The following is a 24,675-nucleotide window of genomic DNA, read 5'->3' as shown; positions in this document are numbered from 1 at the left end:
TGCATGTGTGCATGAATATTGGTGAGTGCAATTTGTGAATGGATGTGTGTTTGTTTTTGCGTGTGTGAATGCATGAGTGTGAGTGAGGGTTTATGTGTGTGGTTGTGCCCCAACTGCCCCCCCTCCCTGGTATATGTACGTGCCACCACTGCCTCCAACATACACAGACATCTACACTTTTGCAATGTAGAGCTATATTTGGGCAGATTTATACCTAAAATATGCCTGAAATGTTGCCATTCGATCTATGAGACCATGGTTTGAGTTGTATGAGTCCTCACTTCCGTGGAGGGCGAGAGAACAAACCCCTCTGACCGATGTATGTTTTACCCTGCAGTGCCCTGAACTTCATTTAGGCACAAAACATTTAAGCTCAGGCATAGGTGTAAATCTATGTACATGGCAAGCTCCATCCATTGACTTACTTCTCTGAATTAGGTGCAATGTGTTTCTAGCTTTTTGATTGGCCCAAAATTGGTAGCGCCCCTCACTTGGTAGCAGTTAGCTTTATTAATAAAAATCATTCCTGTACTACAGAAGGGAAAATCGTCAAATGTGCCTTTCTCATTTTCACCAAAAAAGTTTTCAACCATCCTAACGACTCTCTGAGACGTTCTTTGTTTTAGCACAAGGCAATCTAGCAGCTGTAGGCTTCGGGAGCGGGCTTGAAGCGGGAATGCTGCTGTGCACCACTGTTCCCTCAAGGTGTGTGTCCTTTATTGTTGTAGATGACCGGAGAGGAGATTCCAGATATGCAGGTGTTTGCTAATCTCCTCCATACTCACCTGACTGGAACAGCTGTGCAGGTGGTTCAGTACAGGTAAGCTGAGCCGCGGTGAGGTGGCTTCTCTAAGGGTGATTAGTAAGCCTTCTGGTCAGCAGGAAAATGGTGATGTATGAATGAGAAGTTACGGGAAATATTTATTAACAAATCACGCGTCACCTTGCTGTGCTGCATGAGAGGGAAAGCACACGAATATGTCGCACTTAACATTGCACAGAGCATTGCTGTCTTTTCCCTGTGCTGGAGCATGTACATGGTACAAGGGTGCCTGCATCATAAGAAGGATTGTTTTGTGTAGAAAGGCAGACCTTCTTGCACAAAAACAATTCTAAGAGACATTTCCCTCATTCTATGTGTGCTGCAGAATGCAGCATACATAGAAAAAGAAATGAGGAAGATAAATAAGGATATTTCTCCTTGTTATGTCTCCTCTGGGGAGGCATAGCATTTTGACTTATTCTCAGGTTTACCAGTAATGGTAAATCTGGGAATGCACCAAAATCAATGGGTGGATGTGTGGGAACACCCACTCTCCACCCATGGAACACCTTCCCAGGGCAGAGTAAGGCAACGCAGTGATTTGACAAGGTGCCCTTGTGTGGCGTGATAAATCTAGCTGGTAGGAGATGTGTAGTTCTTGGGTGTCTTTGCGTGGCACATGGGTGACACACCGCTTTGTTAAATTTTCCCTGCATATATTATTTTATTATGATTATCATCTGTAAAGACATGTTTTTCATTTATAATGGATTCTCCCAATGTAGAGTTCAAAAGGATGTCACTGGTTCTTGTGTTTCTCCTAATAGACTTCAGTTTAGTAATCCAAAGTTCAGGTTACATCATCAAGGTAACTTAGTAACTGTATGACATGAATATGACATGAGAGGAAAAGCACATACTGCCTTTTCTTGGCCCCACATGAGCTTACCCCTATATAAACGAAGGCGATGTAGTCTGGCAACATGCAAAGATCCTAATAACAGATGTGTTTGATCGAGGGACATGAGGTCAAATGTGATAAAAATGACACCTGATACAATCCGACACTGCTGTCAGAAATGTATCAAGTGCAATACTTATTGCCGATTCTAAGCTTTACACTCAAACAAGGGGCCTAGGATGCAGATTTGGGTAATTACAGGTCCAAAATCTTCATGTCTTGGCATTTACCTGGATTTTGTGTCCCAGAAAACATCGGAAGGATTGGCCTGCTGAAATTTCTCGGGGGAATGAAGACATTATCACACCCTGTACTTACTGGGTGGAATAAGATCTGCACCACTCATAATTTTGACACATGCAGTCAAAGTAGTTATCACACATATCTAAATTGACTTGAGTCCTTTGAATGGAATCGCATGATTACTCTGACAAAACTGTTGATTCGATTCCTGATTTTTTTGTAGAAATTTATTTCATCAATTGTATAAAATGACATATAATTGGACAAAAACAAACATATAGACCACATTTGCTAAGAGAAATGCAAAAGTATTTGTGAAACAAACAAATGTAACTTTAGGTGCCAACCTAATGATCAGAAACAAAATAAACAAATATGGACTAAATACAAAATATAATGGAAAGTAATATTTAACCCATACCGTGACCCTCTCCCAACCCAAGAAGCACGAGTTCTGGTGTAAGACATATATTATGAAACAATATATTTTCCAAAAACTTTTAAATCACAGTTTTTAAGGACTCAAGCTTATCACAGCTAAAAACATATGACAGAGATCTGTTCCTAAGTAATTACATCCTTGCCTGAGTGTGTTATAAATTAAATAATGTTATGTAGCCCTGCAGAGAGCAATATATGTTGACCCATTTCTAAGGAAGTAAAACATAGTTTCTCACTGGCACCAGTCCTTCGGCTCCAATTCTGTGCTTGCATCAGCAAATCATCCTGCATAACTATCATAAGCGACTGGTAGATGTTACTGATCTTGCAGTCTGTGGTACTCCCAAGTAACTCTATCACCAGATTTCTCTCCCTGCAGGGGCTCTCCTTGAGATTTGTCACAAAGAAATCTCTAATCTGAAGACATTTAAAAAAAGTGTTTTTATCCAAAGAGAAATCTTCTTTCAGTCTAGTGAAAGATTTAATTTGGCCATCAATAAATAAGTCACCAATCGTAGGATCACCTCCCAGATTTCTTTGTTTACAATATTTATCACGAAAAGTATTTGGTAAAGTTGGGGTATTCCATAATGGCATATGATAAGTGAGCCGATCAATTCCCATTTTTCGTCTCACTCACTGCCAGACACCAAGGCCCATATTTATACTTTTTTTAGTGCTGCATCTGTGTAATTTTTTGATGCAAAAGCGGCGCAAACTTAAAAAATACAATTGTATTTTGTAAGTTTTGCCACTTTTGCGCCGTAAATATGGGCCCAAATACCGCTTTTACTACTTTAAATGTAACTTTTTAAAAATAGCTGGTCTCCAGTATCCTTAAAAAGGCACCTTCATCTCCACTGCTGCATACTATAAATAGACAGCACGATGTCCCCTTTACCATCATAATCTGGAAAAATCAATACTTGCATATATTGCAGGCCAGTAGCCCAGTAATAATAGTTCAAATTAGGCACAGCCCATCCACCCCTCTCTCTTGGCAATACTAAATGCCCGAGGGCCTTACGGGCCTTAGCACATGACCATATAAAGCTGCAGGCTATCTATTCCATCTGCCTAAACCAACTTCATTCAAATTCCAGAGGGATAGTCCAAAGAAATAGAATACCCTGGGGAGAAAGAACATTGCATCGGCCTACTATGGGAAGATATAAGATATTGATACGGCGCAATTCTCTCCTGGTCCTGACTAGTACCGGGGTCAGATTACTCACCACAATTGTATCCACATCTGCTGTTATCCTGACCCCCAAGCATTTAGCTTGTTCCAGTCTTTGCTCATCCTCTAAGCACACCAGTTCATTGGCCACTACCTGACTTGTTGCTTTATGGAAGAGGTATCCCGAGACCTTACCAATCCGGTCTGTCTCCCTCTCAAGAATCAGGCGATACCACCGCGATGTCATCTGCGTAGGCTAACTTCTTAGTGCTCACCCCATGTGTTTCTATGAGCCTAAATTATGTGTTATTTCTTAATGCTACTAATGGGTCTATGGCCAGGGTGAAAAGCAGAGGGGAGCAGGGACACCCTTGCTTTGTGCCCCTTAGGATTTAGAAAGCAATGGCAGTGATGCAGATTTGTATAGTGGCTCATTGGTTAAAACCTGATCCTGACCTTCCATCTAGGGTTGACAAGACTGCTATAATTGTAGTACCTCAAGACTAGTTTTATGCTCATGAGGCAGGGCAGCTCGAAAGAGGGGGGCAAGTGTGTGGGCACCCATTGCACAATGGAATATGAACTAAAATGTTGGTATCTTGAGTATGAGCTTGTATCTGATGAATGGGACAGTGTAATGATTTATTTTTTTGATTAATCACTATGAAACCGCTTGTTGATTGAATTATGAATTTGTTTATGTATCCTCTTGTGCACAGGAAAATTACAATTAAAAAAGGAAAGGAATAATTAAATGTATAGACAGTTATATATCCAATACAGAAACCATAATAATAGTAAAATATTAGTCACTACTCGAAGACACATTTGTTTCATAAGCTTTAGGAGGCTTCCAAAAAGGTGATGAGCAGAAGTCAGTTATGGGCTTTAGTTAAGCAGTTATATGTGTCTTTTCTAGTAAATATATAACCCAAGTCCATCATGTATTTGGTGGTAGGGGACTTAATACCTAACTAAATAAAAAAAAATCAAACAGTGTTGCTTGAAGTGTAGAAATTGAGAAGAACATATCACCAGTATTCAAAATGTGTAAAATAATTTCCCAAACATTCAAAAACTCTTCAAAAATTCAAGCATGAGTGACATTTATATATATCAGATGTAACAGTGAACTATCTATTTGTTTACAATGCCAGTATAGTGGAGGGACCACTAAATCGTCCCTATATTATTTAGCAGGGATCAGTAAATATTACAAATAAGTTAATCTGATGTAAGGGCACTGTAAATAAATCTGAGACTCTGAAAAGCCAAACTCTGCTTCATTGGTCAGAAAAATCAGTTAAAGGAAACTTTTCGTTCCATGATATACCTAAAATATCTAAGGTTTCTGGTAGGCTTGTTGAATATCAAAACATTTGGTCTTTGGTTAATGGTTAACAACACATAAATAGAACAATGGACAGTAGATGTTGACTTTCCCATTATATAATTTCCTAAGAATTAGATTTGCTGCTGGAGTAATCAAGTTTGTGCCTGCTTAGTTCATATATATCAGATTAGTTTCTCAGTCATCAGGAGGCAAAAATAACTGGGCCTGAAAGTTCAGATTCCAAATATTGTTGTCTGAGAAGTTTTGTTATGCTATGGAAGTTACTGTCTCTCATAGGGCTGCATGTAGGGGGATGGTTTCAGGGACTTGCTGATTGGATCTGAAGTTGTGGGGATACTTCAAAATGGCACTCTCTTCAAGAGCTGGTGTAACAGCATTCCTGAGTGAAAATGCCATGGATAGAACATCTGTCCATCACAGATAGAGGCCCTATTTATTAAAATCTTTTTTCTGGAGCCATAAAGCTGTCTAAATCTAAGAGAAAAACTCCAATATATCCAGCTCAAAATGTTTTGAAGATGTTTTACAAACGAGAAAGGTCCTAACAGCCTTTCATTTCTACAAGGAATGGAGTGCAGATGGTATTCTTGGGCCGAGATATGTCCTATGACTTCAGCCTAAAAGAGACAAGATATTTGCCTGAAACCATTCCCATCAAAATGGTAAGTGCATTACTTGACACTGAATGAACTGCTGTTATCACTGAACTATTTCATCTGGGACACACTCCTTCAGGGGTTTAATTTGGTTTTGCATTCCAGAATTACACTCATGCTTAACAAGTATGTCAATCAAACCGATATGCTGAATTTTATTGTAAAAGTATTTCTACCAACTGAATTCTTTATTGCACATATTTGTAAAAAAAAAATAATAACAGCTGAAATTAAGAAAACATTCCAGACCAAATATACAAAGAGACAGGTCATAAAAATGATTGTAAATTGTCCACCATATATTTGTGACCTATCTATGATGTTTCAGTGTGTCCATCTAGTAATAGGTCACATTGTAAAATCTTCACTTGTGGGTGGTTGCAGAACATTAGACACCTCACTATTTGCAACCCCCAAAAAGTGACTGCAAACACAAAGATGATGACCTTGAAGATACAGCAAATCACCATCCCTGCTTTCTCTATTCCCAAATGGTATACTTTTTTTTAAGTATCCCATGTTCCTTAAAGGAATCAATGCTGTTTTAAAGAAAAAAATCCTGGGCTTGATTTACTAATATTTTGAGTCATGATTGTGCCTCAACCATGTCACAAAATGCTACTAGATATTTACAAAGTCAGACAAGGGGTGATTTTCAAAGAATTGTAACTCGACAGGGTGGCTTGCACTGAGTTGCATTACACTGTGTTCTGGGGGGGCATCCCATGGGTGGAGCATAGCTGTTCCTGTGAATACATCCATTAATTTCATACAATCTCAGATTTAAAAAGGCATGTAAACCTGAGATTGCCTGAAATTGCTTCACCTCCCAGATGATAGTATAATGAGGAGAACATCTTTTATTTCCTTGTAATTTCCTCTTTTATGTGCACTGCAACCTACAGTATGCATAGACAGAGGAAAATTACTAGGGGGCTTGTTTTTATGCAAGAAGATGTCCACTAAAGCACAAAAACAATTCATGTAACTCACTGTGGTGCAAGGTGACCTACGTTGGCACTGGGCTGCCTGAAGTGCACCTTAAAGGATACAAAAACGTGATGAATGGAATGCTTGAATTAACCTCAGCCACCGGTAATTGCTCAGGATGCATCCCAATCCATCAAAATTTTGCACACCATGTCACCTCAGTTTGGACCCAGCCATATGCAAATCAGTGTTGACCCTGTGCCAATCAGAACTGTCCAGACTGAACTGTCAAGCCAAGTCCTCTCTGAACCGGATCACAAGCAACCCAGAGCCAGTTTTGGCCCAGTTATCATCTCATCTAGTTAATGATGAGACAGTTTTTAGTTTTAATATTTATTCTATTATAAATGGGTAAAAAATCCAATTACCTAAATCAAATGCCTTAGATGGGTTAATTGGCACAAAAGTGACACATTGGCCGTGCTTAATTATGTCATATAGAGTATAATCTTGGTATCCAATAGAAATGATTGGCAGTGTTGTGGCCAGAGTTACGTTGCTTTTATTGGTACGCATCAACCAACACACAATGGGCCTGATTCATAAAGGTAAACGTACACTTTTATGTAAGTTTATTATTTCTTTGTAGTCACTAACTACAAGAGTAATTTTAGGACTGCAGAAACTTCACACTCCTGGCGGACTCTGCATATTAAAAGGCAGGCCCGTCCCATCATTTAATGTGTGGAGTTCTCCTCTCTGACTGTATTATTAGAAACGCTCCAGACCTGATTCTTCAAGCTCTGTGTTGTTATGGACCTTTTTGTTTCTTTGCAGGACCTTGATTATATACACACACACACGGGAATCCACTGAAACATAAACCTCCTCCCCGACACCCCCCTCTCTCTGTTGCACAGAATCTTGAATCATCACCTACCATCTCCACAGGATCAATATTCAAGAGGCTATTCAGAGTTTGGAAGATAGGGTCGTCATTGATAAATGTGGAGGAATGCTATTGCCCTAGGTACCTCTGACTGTCTGACCTATTTAGTTCCCACTTAGGGAATTTGTTTGGGAAAAACCAAAAAGCTTGTTGAATGGCTTTTGAAAAGCCAATTTGTTGAACAGGTGTTTGAAACTTCACATCTATTCAGCAAACTTGCAGTGTGCTCAAAGGAGCTGCCATAAAGCCACGGAGTTCCCTAGCAGGAAGGTGGAGATCTTTCAATATTGAGAGTTGTCCTGTGTAAGGGTGACTGAGGATATAACCGCCTTCGCTCTTTTGGTATAAAAAGTTTTCCACCAAACTTTGAATAACCCCCATTGTCCTGTTTTTTGCAACATATGCTGATCTTCCACAGTAAATGCTTCAAAATGTATGTCTAGATTTGGTAATAAGCAATATCTTTATTCTTTGATTATAGGGAGATGAAATGCAGATCGTGTGCACCTACAACACATTAGGACGTTCCAATGTAACATTTGTAAGTTCATTTAAAACAATTATACTCTCATTCATCTTTATCAAGCTGCATGCAAGGAATGTTACCAGTTGTGTGTCTGCTTCAATAAACAACTTGGGGTTAAATATCAAATGCTAGTTTGCACTCACAAACCTTCTGATTTGCAAATTCACATAATTTGTATCTGCAAAATTCCCAATGACTTTTTGCTATCTACTAAACCCATTTTGTGGGGTTAACAACTAATATCAAATCCTGATTATCAAGGGCTATAAAAGAGGTGTCCCTCCTAATTGCAATTTAGACTGATATGTATCATTTTTTTGCAATCACAATTGTCATTGAAACTGGATCAGGTACAGGCAAAGAAGCAGGAATCTGAATCACAATGACAAAAGAGCCCAGCCCACTGACCTCTTCTCTTTCGAGAATGACTCAGAGGGAGTAGCAATGGTCCAGGAGACCACTGCCTACTCCCCAAATATTTTTTTAAATTGAAGATTTCTTTCAAGCAACAACGGTTAAGTTAAATAACATCACTGCTTTAAAAGAAAATGAATCCAGTTTTAGAATGCAATTCTTTTGTTCCTTGCTGGCCACCATCCTTCTTTTTGTAGCCAATAGAATGGGTTGCAGATAACAACCTTCCTAGTTATTATTTATTTGGCAGGTCGTTCTGCAACTGTCAATGGCAATGCAACCTGTTAGTTTGTAGGTTGCATCAAAAACATAAAGGCAGGTCGCAAACGTCAGTGAGCAATGTAACAACACATTTTGAGACCAGCATTTTAGTACACATGTCTGTTTGCCCTCAGTTATCTTGCAACCAATTAAGCACAAATACAGAGCAAAGGAAAAGAGCCTCAATGAATTTGGGAACAGTCAGTGAGCAACAGAAATATGCAGTTTCTCTCAAGTTCTGCTAAACACTTAGGAAGATATTTGCAAGCGCCTTGCACTGCCAGTGTGTTCCTTTTTGTGACTCACCGGGGGTGCTGACTGCCGACCCATATTTACAAGGCCACGGGAAGCCTTTTTGCATAGCTTTTCATGGCATTGTAGATATAGAGTAAGGCAATGCAGCACAAGTCACTGCATTGCCTTACTCTGCATAAAAGAGGCGTTCCATGGACGTTGCAGTGGGTGTTCCCACACAACACCCATGGATTTTCATGACTTCCCAGATTTACAAGGTTTTCCAAACCCGCAAATGCATCAAAATCCTATGCCTCCACAGGAAATAACTTTATTTCTCCTTTTTTCTGCAACACACACAGAAGGAGGAAAATGCCTCTATTGTTTTTGGGTGGGAAGGAGTCCCTTTCTGCAAAAAAACAATCATTTCTACAAAGCAGACACCCTTGTACCATGGTGCGAGGGTGCCTTTCATTGGCACAAAACAGCCAGAGCAGTGGAAGAGGACAGGAATGCGCTGTAGCTCATAGGTACTGCACATTCCTGCCCTTTTTTTTATGCAGGGCAGTGAAGCAAGAAGTCTTGCGGCGCTGCCTTGTGCCAAAATATAGTAAATGAGGCCCTTGAACTCCACAAATATTCCATATCGCTGTGCACTAATAAAAAATGGATGGAAAAAGGGAGGCTTCGCGTTGTGAGTGGGAATGAAAAATGTTTTTCAAAAATTATTAATGGCGACTGTAAAGCTGAAGTTGCACATCTCAGGAAATAGTACATGTTCATTTGTTTGATTACCTGCTAGTCTCGCCATTCATGAAAGAATTGGCCTGAAGCATGTCCAAATTCTGTTTTCATACTCTTAGGGGCAGATCTAGCAAGATTTTGCTCTGGGTTTGCGTCACGAAAGTGACACAAACCAGTACAAAATGTTTTTTATATTATTTACTTTCCAAATCAAAACTTATTTTGCACTGGAAAATGAAAAAAAGTAACACAAAGTAGTGCAAGGTGCCTCTTTGTACTACTGTGCGTCAAGGGAGCGTTACGTGGGCGTTCCCATGCAACCACCCACCCTTTTTGATGTAAAACCCTATCTACCAAAAATGTGAGACAGGCGTTTGCGTAAAAAAATTAACGCCTTTTAAAACCAGGCGTTAAAAGGAAAAATGTTGTCATTTCTCCTTTCTTTTCCTACTTTGCATGTGTGCTGCACTGTGCAGCACATATACAAAGTAGTAAACTTTTTAGAAGTTTTCTAGGCCTAGTATTTTGTACTGGAAGGGGGCCCTTTCAGTACAAAACCTATGGCAGACCCTCGCACACATCCTTGCGCTGAGGCGCAAAGTTGTATGCGTGGTGCACAGCAGCTAACATCAGCACCTGCGCAAAAGAGAGGGGAGAGAGCCATATCTCTGCAGATACGGCGCTCTCCTGCTCCCTCCTTCTCGCGCAACGCAGCACAGATTTCTTGGCTGTTGTGCTGCGGGGAAGGATGGTAAATCTGCCTCTTAGTTTTTTTTGTCTAAGAGAGATGGGTAGTAAACCCACTAACCACCCTTTGCTACCATTTGGGCTTCCCCTCTGGTGGAATCAATCGTGATCACCTCACTCATCAGCTTAGATTTTTATGGTGACCTCTGATTTTTGCCTCTGTCCTCCTCAACTCATTGTTTCTACTTATGCCAAATTTCATCCACTTTCAGATTCTGCCCGGTCTTTTATTCTTGTGTCCTCCCCTTGCCATTTTCATTTACTTTAGTTTATCTCACACAGCTACATTTCTTAAGGCAGAACCCTTGTATCTCAAGTACCTTAAGGCTAGCATTAAATATGAAGCAATAGGCAGGAAACACCACTGCAAAGTCAGTATTTTAGATATCACGGTGCAATTAATGTGCCTTTATAATGTTCTTGCCCTGTTGATGGAGCGCTCCCAGAAAGGCTGCTGTCCCAAAAGTCCATAAAGAAGTTAATGGCTATATGAACTCTGTAGTAAGGAGGATTTCTGTCCAGATAGACATATTTGATGATTAGCCTACCAAAATATCATGACCAAAAACCTATCGACTACCACAATATTGCAAAGGTATTGATTTACGAATATTAACTCTACATGTTCCTTAATGATATATGGTATGTAGATAGAGGTGGCGTTAAGAATAGTAAATCAAGAAGTATCTATATTTGCTTACATTCACAATATACAAGTAGCCAAAAATGTTGGCACAATATTTTGGCAGATAGATGTTTTGGTCTTCGATATTCCAGTTACATAACTGCAGGTGGTGGTTGACTGGTGCTTCTATTAAAAATATAAAACATCTAGGTTAATGATGATGTTGATTTCAAGCAGTGAAAATTTATATTTTGAAATACAGGTATTCCTAAATCAGGTTACACATATATAGTTTTAAACAAAAATAGACTTTGACAACAGCAAAGCTACTACATTACCCCATGCAATGAAATACAGTTTTGGAGCTTTAGAAGGGGTGGTTGAAGCTTTACATACTGTACCCATGACTCATAGTTGATGGAGATATTGAGTGAATATACTCAATTATGGAATTTTTCAAACACCAACAGGATGACCTTCTTAGTGACTTTGGCCCGTTCGAGTTCCTCTCTGATGGCCTAGATTTCCACTTTGGGTTCATTGAATTTTAGATAAGTGATGTACAATCTCTTTGGCATGTATCTATAGTATTTAAGAGCTTTGTTGTTAGTGAGAATTAGATATGCTTTTGAGCTTAAGAATTTATTGAGTGTGTACTTGAAAGCTTTTAATTCCTTTAAATGTCATTTGCCTTTTTCATGGACCAGAATCTGTTCTTATTTTGACGTTTCCCCTGTGAACCAGCCTGTTATTTTGTTCTCTTCCTTAATATTCTGGCTCATTAAATTGATCTTTGTTTCTCTGATAGTGACTTTGAGGGTGTCCCAGATAATCTGAGGAACTCCGTATCAGCAAACTGTGTTTGAGGAAACCGCAAAGGGTATTTTTGAGTAGGTTCTGTTGAGGAGGGATCTTATGCAAGGAAATAATAAACTCTCATTGTCATTTGACACTTTTTGGGTCAGCATAAGGTGTATTTTATTGCCACAGATGCACGTTCTGATAACAGTATGTGCGGCGTAATTGCAGGTAGTGAATGAAAGAGTGGTACAGTTCAGAGTAGAAAGTAAAACCATTAATGTGGTGGGTTATCCAGTCACTTAAGATATATAAGGACATGGGACATGTAGAGGTTGATCATCTTTTTTGTGATTAATTGGGTGTACATTTGCACTGGGAAATTCTGACTAAGGTGTCATCATGACCTGAAGTCTGCCCCACAATGAAAATGTCCCCTGTGGTAGCTGAGACAATGTTTATTTAAATGTTTCTGAAACTGTAGGTTGCCAGCCATGGGGACGTATATGTCCAGAATATAGATCCAGATGCCATTTTTTCCAGTGGAGTGAGGAGTCATCTAACTTTGCTGTCATGTTCTACCATTAGGGTTGTCAACTAAGTTCTAGATTAATTTCAAGAGCCATTTTCCATTTTTGGAGCTGGAGAGTATGGAAGGTTGTCCGTCCGTTTATTCTTCATCTGAACAGCTTCACAAGCTTAATTTATAGTCTCCTGCAAGACTATAACATATCCCTAAGCCTTGGATTGTGTATCACTTTATAGGATGATTCATATCTTTGGTATTTAATGATACTAGTTTTAATATTGCTTCAGAGCACAACCTTGCTGTTAGAGAATGTCATTATTCTGAAGCTTCAATGATAGGTAAGGTGCACTTGTGTGTGTAGTGTTTGTAATAATAGGTAAGCTGCTCTATGGTTTCACTGTCCTTGGGTGACCAGCAAGAAGAAAGGAAAGAGACTGGAAGATAAAGAGAAATCAACAGTCTCTACTCTAAAAAACAAGTACCAGAAAAATCGAATCTTACCCCAAAATCCCAATCCCAACCAATATTTAAGTGGGACAGTGTAAACCACAATCGGCCTTAGAGCTAAGGGCCCACAACTCCTTCTATTGTCGAAGTGCATGGTATGTTTATTCTTTCTGGTATATCCCTACCAAAAAGAAGTTACCATTTGAGTGTAGAGGAGAAAATGAGGTATGATTTAAGATAGCTAATGTAAAGGAGATTAAATGTGGTTGGCACTGCAGTATTAATGGTCTATCAAAGACTGCACAAGAATAAACTGCATGTGACTGAGACTATAAAAACTATAAAATATACCATAAAAGAGTAAACAACATGTGACAGAGTAACTAATCGTAAAAGCTAGGAATAGCATGGTGATAAAACACACCAACAAATGTGAGCAACAGGTGAGAAATACATATTGGGAGCAAAATCACTGTAGGTAATCTTTTCAGACTCAGATAAGTTAGAAAATAAGAGGATCATTTTCACATGTGATCTTGAAGCAGACCATACCAGTGAAAAGCAAAGTGTCATGGCTCCGAGGTTATTGCTTTTGGAGAGGAAGGAATTCCAGTGTTTGATTCTTGGAGTATTCTTGGGAGTTTCCAACTTTGGTGCCATTCCAGATGTTCATATGTCCGCATGCGTGCATAATCAGCTCACATGGTTATACCATTGGGGCTTGTATATGACAGTTCCTGGGATTGTCAGCAATTTTTTTTTATTGCTGGCACTGTATGGGCCCTCTGCATCTTTTACTCACAAGCAAATTTGTTGGCCAATGTTGAGAAATCCATATCTCTTCATAGGGAGCTCCTTTTTCTCTGAGTCCTTGTGAAGGCCAAAGATTCTTGGGTTGCCTTTTGTATTGTGGTCCTCTTATACCATGATTTTTCTCTCTATCAGTTGATCTTGCTTCTTTGCCACTCCAGCTCTTTTTGAAATTGCAGCTTATCATTCTCCAATTGCTTTGCTTTCTGTGACTTTTCAAATTATTTCAAGGAAGTCTATTTACTTGCAAATATTGTTAATTTAGCATATGGTCTTGTGTTTGTTTTAGTAGATTGTGCCAGTTCATATACTTCATCAGTCTTTGAAAGATCAGGTCAATGGACACCCAGTGTAACTCCACCTCTTTATGCAAAAACTCTTAAATTAGAGGTTTAGGTTTGTGGTTCATTTTCCTACATTTCTGATCTTTAGATCTTTTCTCTTGGAGTGAGATGGTTTTTGGCTCAACAAGAATTAGCAAGCAGTATTAGAGAGTAAATTGTGAATGTTCTTTGCAGGTGGGGGCATCATCTTTAATGAAGATGTGAAGGAAAGTGGTCACTGTTTAGATTTAATCCCTAATATTTCCAGTAGATACTAATACATTTTAATGATGTTGAGGTGTTCACCACTCTGTTAAGGCTGAGGTGCAGACGGACATCAGACTGTTGATGATGACTCCATCATGAGCAGAAGACATGCTGGAGACAAATACATGCCATGCAAATCCACAAAATGTGGGGAGAACCACTTTTACTTAGGGGTGCTTTATTGTCATGCATGTCGATTGAGACCTGTACCCTCAATAAGTATTACATTTACTTTTGCTAAGTATGATGTTCTTATAGAAATACAAAACTCAAAATGTAGGGTACTAACGAGATGTACATGTACATAAATATTTCTTAAAATTATTTCAAACACACATATATATGTATACATATATATAATTCACTTAAAAAACAAAGGTTACATGGACATTATAATAAGGCTCACATTTTAAATGTACAAAACTATAGAAATTCAGTAGTTATAGTTAGAACTATTTCAAGTAACTATAGCTCATTCCCTGAGGTAACTATAACTTGCGCCCTCATCATGCACTGCTAATTACCCCACATATTGCAAGACTCAGGACATCTTTGATAACATCATTGATAATATCAATGCAATATTTGCAATAACATTTTTGAGGAGAAAACTGTGCATGGCAGGGGTGCGATTTTTTTAAATGATTGCAAAATTCACTGTTCTGCCATGATTTTCACTGTGAGTTAAAAAATAAATTACTTTTAAACCTTGGGGAGATGGAGTCTCTGGGGGTTCCCTGGACCAAGATTAAGGGCTCAGGGTATCCCTACCCTAGCCCCTTTTCTTTTTTTTACATTTTTTTAAGAATAGACTGAAGCTGCCAACACTTCCTGGTTGAAGTGTTGAAAGCCAATCAGATCTCTGCACAACACTGGGAGCATTTGGACGATTTAAAAGGAATCTTGGTCATAACTATTGTAGGAGGCTGGCCTGGTTTGTAGTGGGTAACAAAGGTACTTAGACCTTATACCAGGTCCAGTTATCCCATATAAGTGAAATGTAGGCAGTGTATAGAAGCCAGGTTGTCTCAGTGTAGCTGAGCAGCCAAGGTTTATCTAGAAGACATGCAAAACTCATGCAATATCACAGTACTCACACACATGAAAGAAAATACTCAGTTACAAAAATAAAGGTACTTTATTTTGGTGACACAAATTCAAAAAATACCTTAGAGACTATACTCCCTTAGGAGGGAAGTAATATACACAGTATATACACTAGAATGCAGTAATAGCTGTAAAAACTGTTAGAAAACAGTGCAAACAGTGAAAATCACAATAGAAAGCAATGGGACTAGGGGAAACACAAACCATATTCTAAAATAGTGGAATGCGAAAGTTGATTTCCCACCTAGGCAAGTGTAGTGTGTAGAGGGGTGCTGGGAGTGTAAGAAAACACCAAAGGTAAGTAATAGAACCAACCCCAGAGCCCAGGAAAGCAGGAGTAAATCACAGTAAGTTTCCTACAACACACAAGAACACAAGTTAGAAGATTACGCAAGAATCAGAAGAGACTGCAAGACACCAAGAATGGATTCCTGGACCTGAAGACCTGTGGAAGAAGGGGACCAAGTCCAAGAAGCACTGAAGAGTCCAGGGAGAACCGGAGCCCCTGCTAATCCGGATGAAGGTGCAAAAGAAGAACCACCAGTGAGGAAGAACAGTCAGTACTGCACCCATGATGCCGGATGGATGATTGCAGTCTGGTTTGCATCGCTGGATTCCGCCAACAAGGCTTAGTTAGTGGAAAATTGCACTGTCCGGGACCAGGAGGGACCTGGTGGCCTCTACCCAGGAAGAAGAGACAGAGGGGGCTCTCAGCAACTCAGAGAGCCCTCAGAAGACCAGGGAGCATGCACAGGGTCCCACATCATAGGGACAAAGAAGGTGCAAAAGGAGGCTCATGCAGCACTACACAAAGGGATCCCCGCCGTTGGAGAACCACTCAGGAAGCTGTGCATCACAAGATAGAGTGCTGGGGGCCGGAGCTGTGCATGAAGAACTTCATGGAAGGTCGCACACAAGCCTTGGCAACTGCAAAACATACGGTGCATGGGGTACTGTCTTGCGTGGGGAGACAAGCTCTTACCTTCCCCAAAGTTGGACAGCTGGACCTTAGGACCGTTGGGACCAGTACAGTCCACCACCTGTGCTTCTGGATCCATGCACTTCTTCAGGAGAGGGGACCCAAGCTACTGGTCGTCACTGCAGAGAGGTGCCTGCTGAAGCAGGGAAGTGACTCCTTCACTTCAAGGGAGAGTTCTTTGTTCTTCTGGTGCAGACTGAAGACAGGCAGTCCTCGGAGGATGCACAACCTGGAAACAGTTGCAGTTGCTAGCAGGAGCTGGAGATACAATGTTGCAGAAGTCATCTTTGCTTCTTTGTTGCAGTTTGTAGAGTTCCTGGAGGGTCCAGATGCAGTTTTGTCAGTAGAAGGTGAAGTAAAGGATGCAGAGGATTCCTGCTGGAGTCTTGCAATCTGAATCTAAGGAAACACCCAGGAGAGAGACCCTAAATAGCCCTGAAAGAGGGATTGGTCAGCTACAAAGGTAAGCACCTATCAGGAGAGGGCTCTGACGTCACCTGCTAGCTCTGGCTACTCAGATGCTCCCAGCGTGCCCCACCACCTTGGAATCAGAGATGACAAAACACAAGGACATTCTGGAGGAGCTCTGGGCACCACCCCTGGGGTGATGATGGACAATGGAGTGGTCACTCCCCTTTCCTTTGTCCAGTTTTGCACCAGAGCAGGGACTGGGGGTCCCTGAACCGGTGTAGACTGGATTATGCAACGAGGGCACCATCTGTGCCCTTCAAAGCATTTCCAGAGGCTACCCCTCCCATTCTTATAACATCTATTTCCAAAGGTAGAGGGTGTAACACCCCTCTCCCAAAGGAAATGCTTTGTTCTGCCTTCCTGGGCTCAAGCTGCTTGAGCAACAGGAGGGCCGAAACCTGTCTGTGAGGTTGCAGCAGCAGGGGCTGCCTGGAAAACCCCAGAAGGCTGATATGGCAGTACTGGAGGTCCACTGTGGATCCCCCAGAGTGCATGGAATTATACAACCAATACTAGAATCGGTATTGGGGTATAATTCTAAGATGTTAGACACCTTACATGGCCATATTCGAAGTTACCATTGTGCAGCTGGACATAGGTATTGACCTATGTCCAGTGCACGCATAAAATGGCGTCCTCGCACACACGAAGTCTGGGAAAATGATCCTGGACATTGTGGGGGTACCTCTGTCAGTACAGGGGTGCCCTCACACACAGGTACTCTGCACCCAGACTTCAGGGTTGGAAGGCCTGGCATATGGGTGACTTATAAGTAACCTGGTGCAGTGTAAATGGTTGTGAAATGGTGCATGCACCATTTAACACAGGTTGCAATGGCAGTCCTGTAGAAGCCTTTGGATGGGCTCCATGGGTGGCAAAAGTAATGCTACAGCACATAGGGATCCCCCGGAACCACAATGCCCTGGGTACTATATACTAGGGACTTATAAGGGGGCACCAGTATGCCAATTATGAGTGGAATATTGTGTTAACAGTATCCAATGACCAAATTTAAGAGGGAGAGAGCATAAGCTCTGGGGTCCTGGTTAGCAGGATCCCAGTGACACATTCAAACACACTGACAAACAGGTGACCGCCACTAGGTAAAGGCGGGTACTTGCAGACTGGTGACATTCATCCATGTATTTTTGATATTTTTCTATGAAAACCTGGTCCTAACTATGAGATACATCAAAAAAAGGCTACGCAGTTCCTAAACAACAAATATAATGGCACTGGTTCAGCACCAGCATTTCTTATAGTCAGAAGTGCAGCTCTCACACATCCATTGGATGTCATGCTTCATCATAGGGCCCACTCCACACCAGACCGGCGCTGCAATGTCTGGCAGACCCCCTGAGGGGGCACTATGCCAGAGAACTTCAACAAAAGTGTGTGCCACAAAACGGGATCTGGAATATATTCAAACCTAGACCTCAAAGAATGAAAGGCAGAATAAAGAAAAAAAATAAAATTGGCTCAGGGACCTCCTAACAATTTGTTTTAATAAAGCGGAAGGCCTCTGTCAATATTAAAAACAAAGCAAGAGTGGGTAAGGAGTAAGGTTCCCCCACTCTCTAAAAATAGGAAAGAAAAGCTGCTAGGGAAGCTCTTCCCTACAGCTTGTACATACTGTCAACATGACTATAAGAAATGCTGGTGCTGAACCTGTGCCATTATATCTGTTGTTTAGGAATTGTGTACCCCTTTTTCGATGTGTTGAGTAATCTGGGAGAGTGTACACTGGACCTCAATTAATCTCCCTGCCCCCCCTCGTTCTTTGCCTAACTATGAGATGTCATCAGTGATGTCATGAGTGATGTCACTGACCATGTCATGAGTGATGTAATATGTGAGGTCATCAGCAGTGCATTACGGGGGTGCAAGTTATAGTTAGTTGTTGTAGCTATAACTGCTGAATTTCAGTGGTTTTGTATGTGTGAAATGTGAGGCTAACTATAACGGAAGGCAAGTGAAGTGTGGCAATTTTTTACAATTGCTACAGGAGAGAAAATAATGTATGCATCAGTGTCTATCTGGGTGTCTCAGTGTCTGCATTACTATATGGCTGCATTTATCAGTGTATGCATCAGTGTGTCCCTGGGTGTGTCAGTGTATAAATCACTGTGTATGTGTGTGTTAGTGTATGCATTAGTGTGTGCTTGGGTGTTTTAGTCTACACCTCAGTGTGTGCTTGGGTGTATCAGTGTATGGATGAGTGTGTAGCTGGCTGTGTTAGTGTATGTATTATTTGAGCCTAGGTGTGTCAGTGTATGTACCAGTGTGTGCCTGAATGTGTTAGTGCCTGCTGTGCCCCTGGGTCTGTCACTGAATACATCAGTGTGTGCGTGGGTTTGTCAGCAGATGCATCAATGTATACCTGGGTGTGTTAGTGTATGTATCAGTGTGTGTCTGTGTGTGTTAGTGTAGACATCAGTGTGTCCCTGGGTGTCTCACTAAACGTATCAGTGTGTGCCTGGGTGTGTTTGTGAATGCATCAATGTATACCTGAGTCTGTCAGTGTACAAATCAGTCTATGCATGGGTGTCTCATGGGTGTATGCATGTGTTCCTGTGTGTATCAGTATACATATCAGTGTATGCATGGGTGACTCAGTGTATGGATCAGTGTGTGCCTGGGTGTGGTAGTGTATGCATCAGCATGTGACTGAGTGCGTTAGAGTGGGTCAGTGTGTCTGGGTGTGACACTTTATGTATCAGTGTGTGCTTGGATGTTTCAGTGTATGCATGAGTGTACCTGGGTGTGTCAGTGTATACACCAGCGTGTGCCTGGGTGTGTAAGTGAATGCATCAGCATGCGCCTGGGTGCATCAGTGTATACATCAGTGTGCATTGGGGTATGTTAGTGGCTGCATCAGTGTGTGCCTGGGTGTCTCAGTGTATGCATCCGAGTGTGTCTGAGTATGTCAGTGTATGCATCAGTGTGTGCCTGGGTGTGAGAGTGTCCTAGCGCCACCGGAGCGTCACTATTTGTAAATATGGCTCCTTCACACGAAACACTTTGGGTTGAAGAGGGTTGCAATGGGTGTTGCTGTGGGCATTCCAAAGCAACACCTGTTGCATTTTAAGGTTGCCACAGATTTATGAAAAATCGTAAAACTGAGGCAGTGCCAAAATCTAACACCACCCCAGGGGTGGCGTTAGCATGGTGGAACGAGAAGAAATGCTTTCATTTCTCCTCGTTTTTTGCTCTTTCTATGTGTGCTGCAATCTGCTGCACATATAGAAAGAGCAAATCACCGTAGAAGATTGTTTTTGAGCATGAAGGTGTCCCTTCCTTCAAAAAACAATCTCCCTCTCAATGCAGCCATCCTTGTACTATGGCGTAAGGGTGGCTGCGTTAGAGCTCAGCAGCAACTTTAGTGCCGGCACAGGGGGAAACACAGTGGTGCACTGTATTATTGTAAATATGGTGCATCCCTGCATTTTAGAAGTGATGCAGCTTGGCACTGCCAATTCATGTAAATCTGGCCCTTGGTGTGAGGGTAGATGTCAGAGTGTCTCTCTGAGTGTGAGAGTGAACGTGAGACTCTCTGTGTGCGTGTGAGAGTGGCTGTCACAGCATCTATGTAGGTGTGAGAGTGGGTGTGACAGTGTCTATCATGCTGTTAAAGTGGATGTGACAGTGTCTGCCTGGATGTGAAACTGGGTGTGATAGTTTCTGACAGTGTGAGAGTGAACGTGAGAGTATCTCTATGAGTGTGAGCATGGATGTGACAGGCTCTCTCTAGGTGTGAGAGTGTCTCCCTGAGTACGAGAGTGAGCATGAGAGTGTCTGTGTGGGTGTGAGAGTGGATGTGACAGCATCTTTATGGATGTGCGAGTGGGTGTGACAGTGTACATCTTGCTGTTAAACTGGGTGTGACAGTGTCTGCCTGGATGTGAGAGTGGGTGTGAGAGTGTCTCTCTTTGTATGAGAGTAACTGTGTGCGAGTGAGAGTGGACATAACTGCATCTCTCTGAGTGTGACACTGTCTGCCTGGATGTGAGACTGGGGACCAGATTTTGACCTTGGCCGAGGGGATTACTCTGTCCCAAATGTGACGGATATCCCATCCGCCATGTTACAAGTTCAATATGATACAATGGAACTTGTAATACAGCGGGCGGGATATCTGTCACATTGTGAGACTGTCTCTGAGTGTGAGAGTAGGTGTGAGGGTGTTTCTCTGGCTGTTTGAGTGAATATATATACATATATATATATTTTTTTTGCGTTTCGCGAGATCCGCAGATCCACCCGTGAATTGACACCAGGGGCCACTCTGAGTCCTGTGGGTGGATCCGCATCTCTTGCGAAACGTGAACAAATGTTTTCAGGCATTAGAAGCCCAGTATTTGCTACTTCGTTTTAACTTTATCACCACCTAGGGGTCAGGAAGCCTCTACCCTGACGCCATCTGCATTACTGTCCCCCACATTTCAGGCCCAGGGACCATTTCTTGACAGAATGAAATGGCAGCCACAACATTTCTGTCAGGTTGCGGCCAGCCAATCAGATTCTTCCTGAGGTGCGTGGTTCCACAGAGCGAGCAGCGGTGGATCTGCATCCCTATATATCTATTTTATTTGGCTTTAAATTACTCAAAAACTACAGAACGGATTCGCACCAAACCACAAAAAGCATACTTGGCGGAACAGGCTCTAGCTTTGTGCAAAATTTGGTGAAATTCTATTCAGCAGTTTGGGCTGTAGACGTGTCTACAGATTCTATGGAAAAATTAATACAAAAACATGTTTTTGGACCCCGCTCCTTTTTCTCCATCCCCACTTAATGGATCACCCCGAAACTTTCTAAACAGAAGACCGCCTGCCCTGTATTCAGGCCCAAAGTGACTCGCACATCCTTTCGTGCTCTGATACCATGCTTCCTTAATGCAGGTGGAAGAACCTTTTTCTTCTTGCTTACACAAAGAGGACGATGTAAAGGAGGATGTATTAATGAGTATTTCATTTGAAGCTCACAGAAGCAATATCTATAGTTGTCAGAGATCCTGCTTCTAAAACCAGGGATTCTCCAGCCGGGATCCACTCCTACATGAAACTGGAGGATAACCCTCATTACTACTTTATCTGGGATTTTAAACAAACAGGGAACAGTCACCAAGGTTCCTGACAAAGTGATCTACTTATTGCTTCCCGTCTAAACATGTGGTGCAAAAAGTGACCAATGTGACTCAATGATGGGTTGGATCTAACAGAATCATACAGTTTCACGGATGGTTTTGTGTGTTTAGTTGATTCTTAAAGACCTAAATCTCGCTAAGTGAAGATAATCCTTACTCTTTGATGTCTATTCCATACAGAAAAATCTTTGTTCCATCCTCCTGTCATTAATTCTATCTTGAACATCACACTGTCAAAACGGAGGCCCTGGCTTCAACTGAGGAGAAGGTTATCGATCATAAATACTGTTGGGATGATTATTGAATTGTATGTTTGATGTTCCGATTCTCCTCATTACATGTGTCCTAAATGGACCTAACAGTGATTATATGTATATTATATTATATTATATTATTATATTAAAGTGGACCTTTTATATGTACATGTGTATTTTTTGATAATTACTATAAATGGTTTTGTATTCATGGGTTATATATAATTATGTGAGTTACATCCCTGAAGTTCAGTCACCTGTAAATGCATCGGCTGTGTCTGTTTGGTTGTTTTTTAAAGAAATATAGGAGATGAACTGATAAAGAAGTGGTGAGATGACTCCAGAACTAATGTGACCCTCTTGATCAAGCACTATTGAGTTCTTCCCCTCCCCCTAAACATATTTGCTTCTCTGCACTTGTGGCAGCAGCTCTTTGGGGGTGAGCACCTACACAAAGTTGTCTGGTCTGCGGAGTGGGCTTTTACATTCCTAAATGGCCTCAAGTTAGGTTCTCCACACTCATGTTTGAAATCTTTCATAATTGATCTAGTTCTAAAGGCTCACAAGAGTTTTAAAATACATTTTAGATCAGTGTGTAGGGATGACGTCTATATAGTGCTTCTTGCCATTACTTCTGAAGATAGTGCAGAACCCCTGCACAGTCTGATAATACCATCTACCAGCTTGTGGAAGTAATTACTGAAAAAGTTTCGGATGAAGTGTGGCACTTGCAGATGACTGCACACGCTAAGGACTCTCCTGTTAGATACAGTATCCACCAGGTGGATACGAAGGTAAGTAACTTGTTCTTCAATCCCATCAAACTATCACTCCGAATAAATCAGACTATTGTGCCTTACGTTTTGACTGGGTACATTTCACAATTAATCTCTTTACATTTTTCAAATATACATAGGCCCTACACACTATATTTAGAAATCTGTGCTTGGTAAAGATACGTGTTCCTTTAAAGGAGCTCCTGCTGTGGCTGCTCCTCTGAAGGTGCTGAAAGTTTGCTGAGTGAATGACATGTTTCATGCTGCTGTTTGGCCAACTTTTTTATTTTTTAAAAATAAACTCCTTAAGCGGGACTTGTTTTTGAAAAACAAAACAATGATGACCTTAACAAATGGGTGCTTTCTCTAAGTGTGTGGATGTTACTTTTCTATTTTATGCATTGAGCGAAAAGCGCTCTGTTCCTGGTGTAATCTCTCTGTGGGCTTTCAAGCACGCCCATGATAAGCCCATCAGTTTGGTTGGTTCGTGGGCTTGTCTTTTAAAATTAGCTTGATTTAATTAGTGAAAGGCATGCATACATCATTCCTTTTCTGGGGTTTAGCCCGCCTCGAGTGCACCAGACAACTATACGAGGCTCCATGTCTTCCATATGGTTTCTCCACTATTTTTTCTCTTTATTTCGTAGGCAGCACGATCAGTAGTAGAGCACTTTGCATGACATTGACCCTTTTACAGGGATAATTGCACTTTTGCCGGTTACAGGGATAATTGCACTTTTGCCGGTTACAGGGATAATTGCACTTTTGCCAATATGTTTCACTGCGTGCGAACTTCTGTTTCCTTTTGTGTGTTTGCTTTGCACTCATGGTCGCCGTCAGCATACTTATGTGAAGCTGTTTTACTTTTCAGTTTATGTGGCAAGAAAAGTCCAGATAGGAGTTTACAACGCTAATAGCTTTAACTCGAGTAAACGCGAGACCCATTACATTGCAAATGCTTGTTCTTTTTGGACTGCCAGGGTTGACCTGGTTGTACAGAAAAAAAGTACTGTCTTCTCTAAATAGGGTGGGCAGTCTGACACAGACCATGGGGGTAAGATTTAAACCAAAGGAGACACTGGAGGTACCAACAGCAGAAACATTATGATCCATTTAACTTCATTTACAGCGAGTGACCCATCAGGTTGGCGGACACAGAACACTGCTTCGATTGTGGCGATGTGCCCTCTCTCCCAAACTATAAAAATAGGCCTATAGGGTCCTCTAGTGACATATGCCACTTGTTTGGTCTTAAAGACTTTTATGATGAAGCCAGATAGTGTGTGGTGCTGCTTGTACCTAAAGAACTTAAAGAAATATTTGAAGCATTAGTGGACCAACCTTTTCTGCTAATATGACAACATTAAATAATTGTTGAATTATTAACATAACAATTTTGCCTCTACTAAAATAAAGTCCAGATTTTTGCTGGCCTTGCACCATTCCACGACCACATTAGGTTTTTTTACGCTAATGTTGCCTTGGAAGGGGAAAAACACTGCTCCATATTTACAAAGTGGCACAATGCTTGCATTGCACCACTTTATAACCCATTGCGCCACATTATGCCTGCGCAAGGCATAATGTATGCAAGGGGGACGTTCTGGTGCTAAGAGAGCCATAACAATGGTGCAAAGGAATCTAGGAGATTCCTTTGCGCCATTTGTATCTCCATTTTTTAACACCTACTAAGTGCAGGTGTCAAAAAGAGGCTCCCATTGATTACAAAGGGCCTCTGGG

The 24,675-nt window shown here is 41.2% G+C and overlaps 1 protein-coding gene across 1 annotated transcript in view; it reads left to right on the top strand.

The window, feature by feature from the left end:
* Window positions 1-24,675, top strand: part of LOC138303592 (DBH-like monooxygenase protein 2) — a 113,310-nt gene that overhangs the window by 71,075 nt on the left and 17,560 nt on the right. The window contains exons 8-10 of the mRNA XM_069242865.1: window positions 729-820; window positions 5,508-5,604; window positions 7,959-8,018. Coding sequence (XP_069098966.1) covers window positions 729-820; window positions 5,508-5,604; window positions 7,959-8,018 — 249 coding nt within the window. The remainder of the gene's footprint in view (window positions 1-728; window positions 821-5,507; window positions 5,605-7,958; window positions 8,019-24,675) is intronic.

Source organism: Pleurodeles waltl, chromosome 7, assembly GCF_031143425.1.
Source record: "Pleurodeles waltl isolate 20211129_DDA chromosome 7, aPleWal1.hap1.20221129, whole genome shotgun sequence".
NCBI lineage: Eukaryota > Metazoa > Chordata > Amphibia > Caudata > Salamandridae > Pleurodeles > Pleurodeles waltl.
The sequence above is the reverse complement of the archived record's forward strand: the minus strand, read 5'-3'. Positions and strand labels throughout refer to the sequence as shown.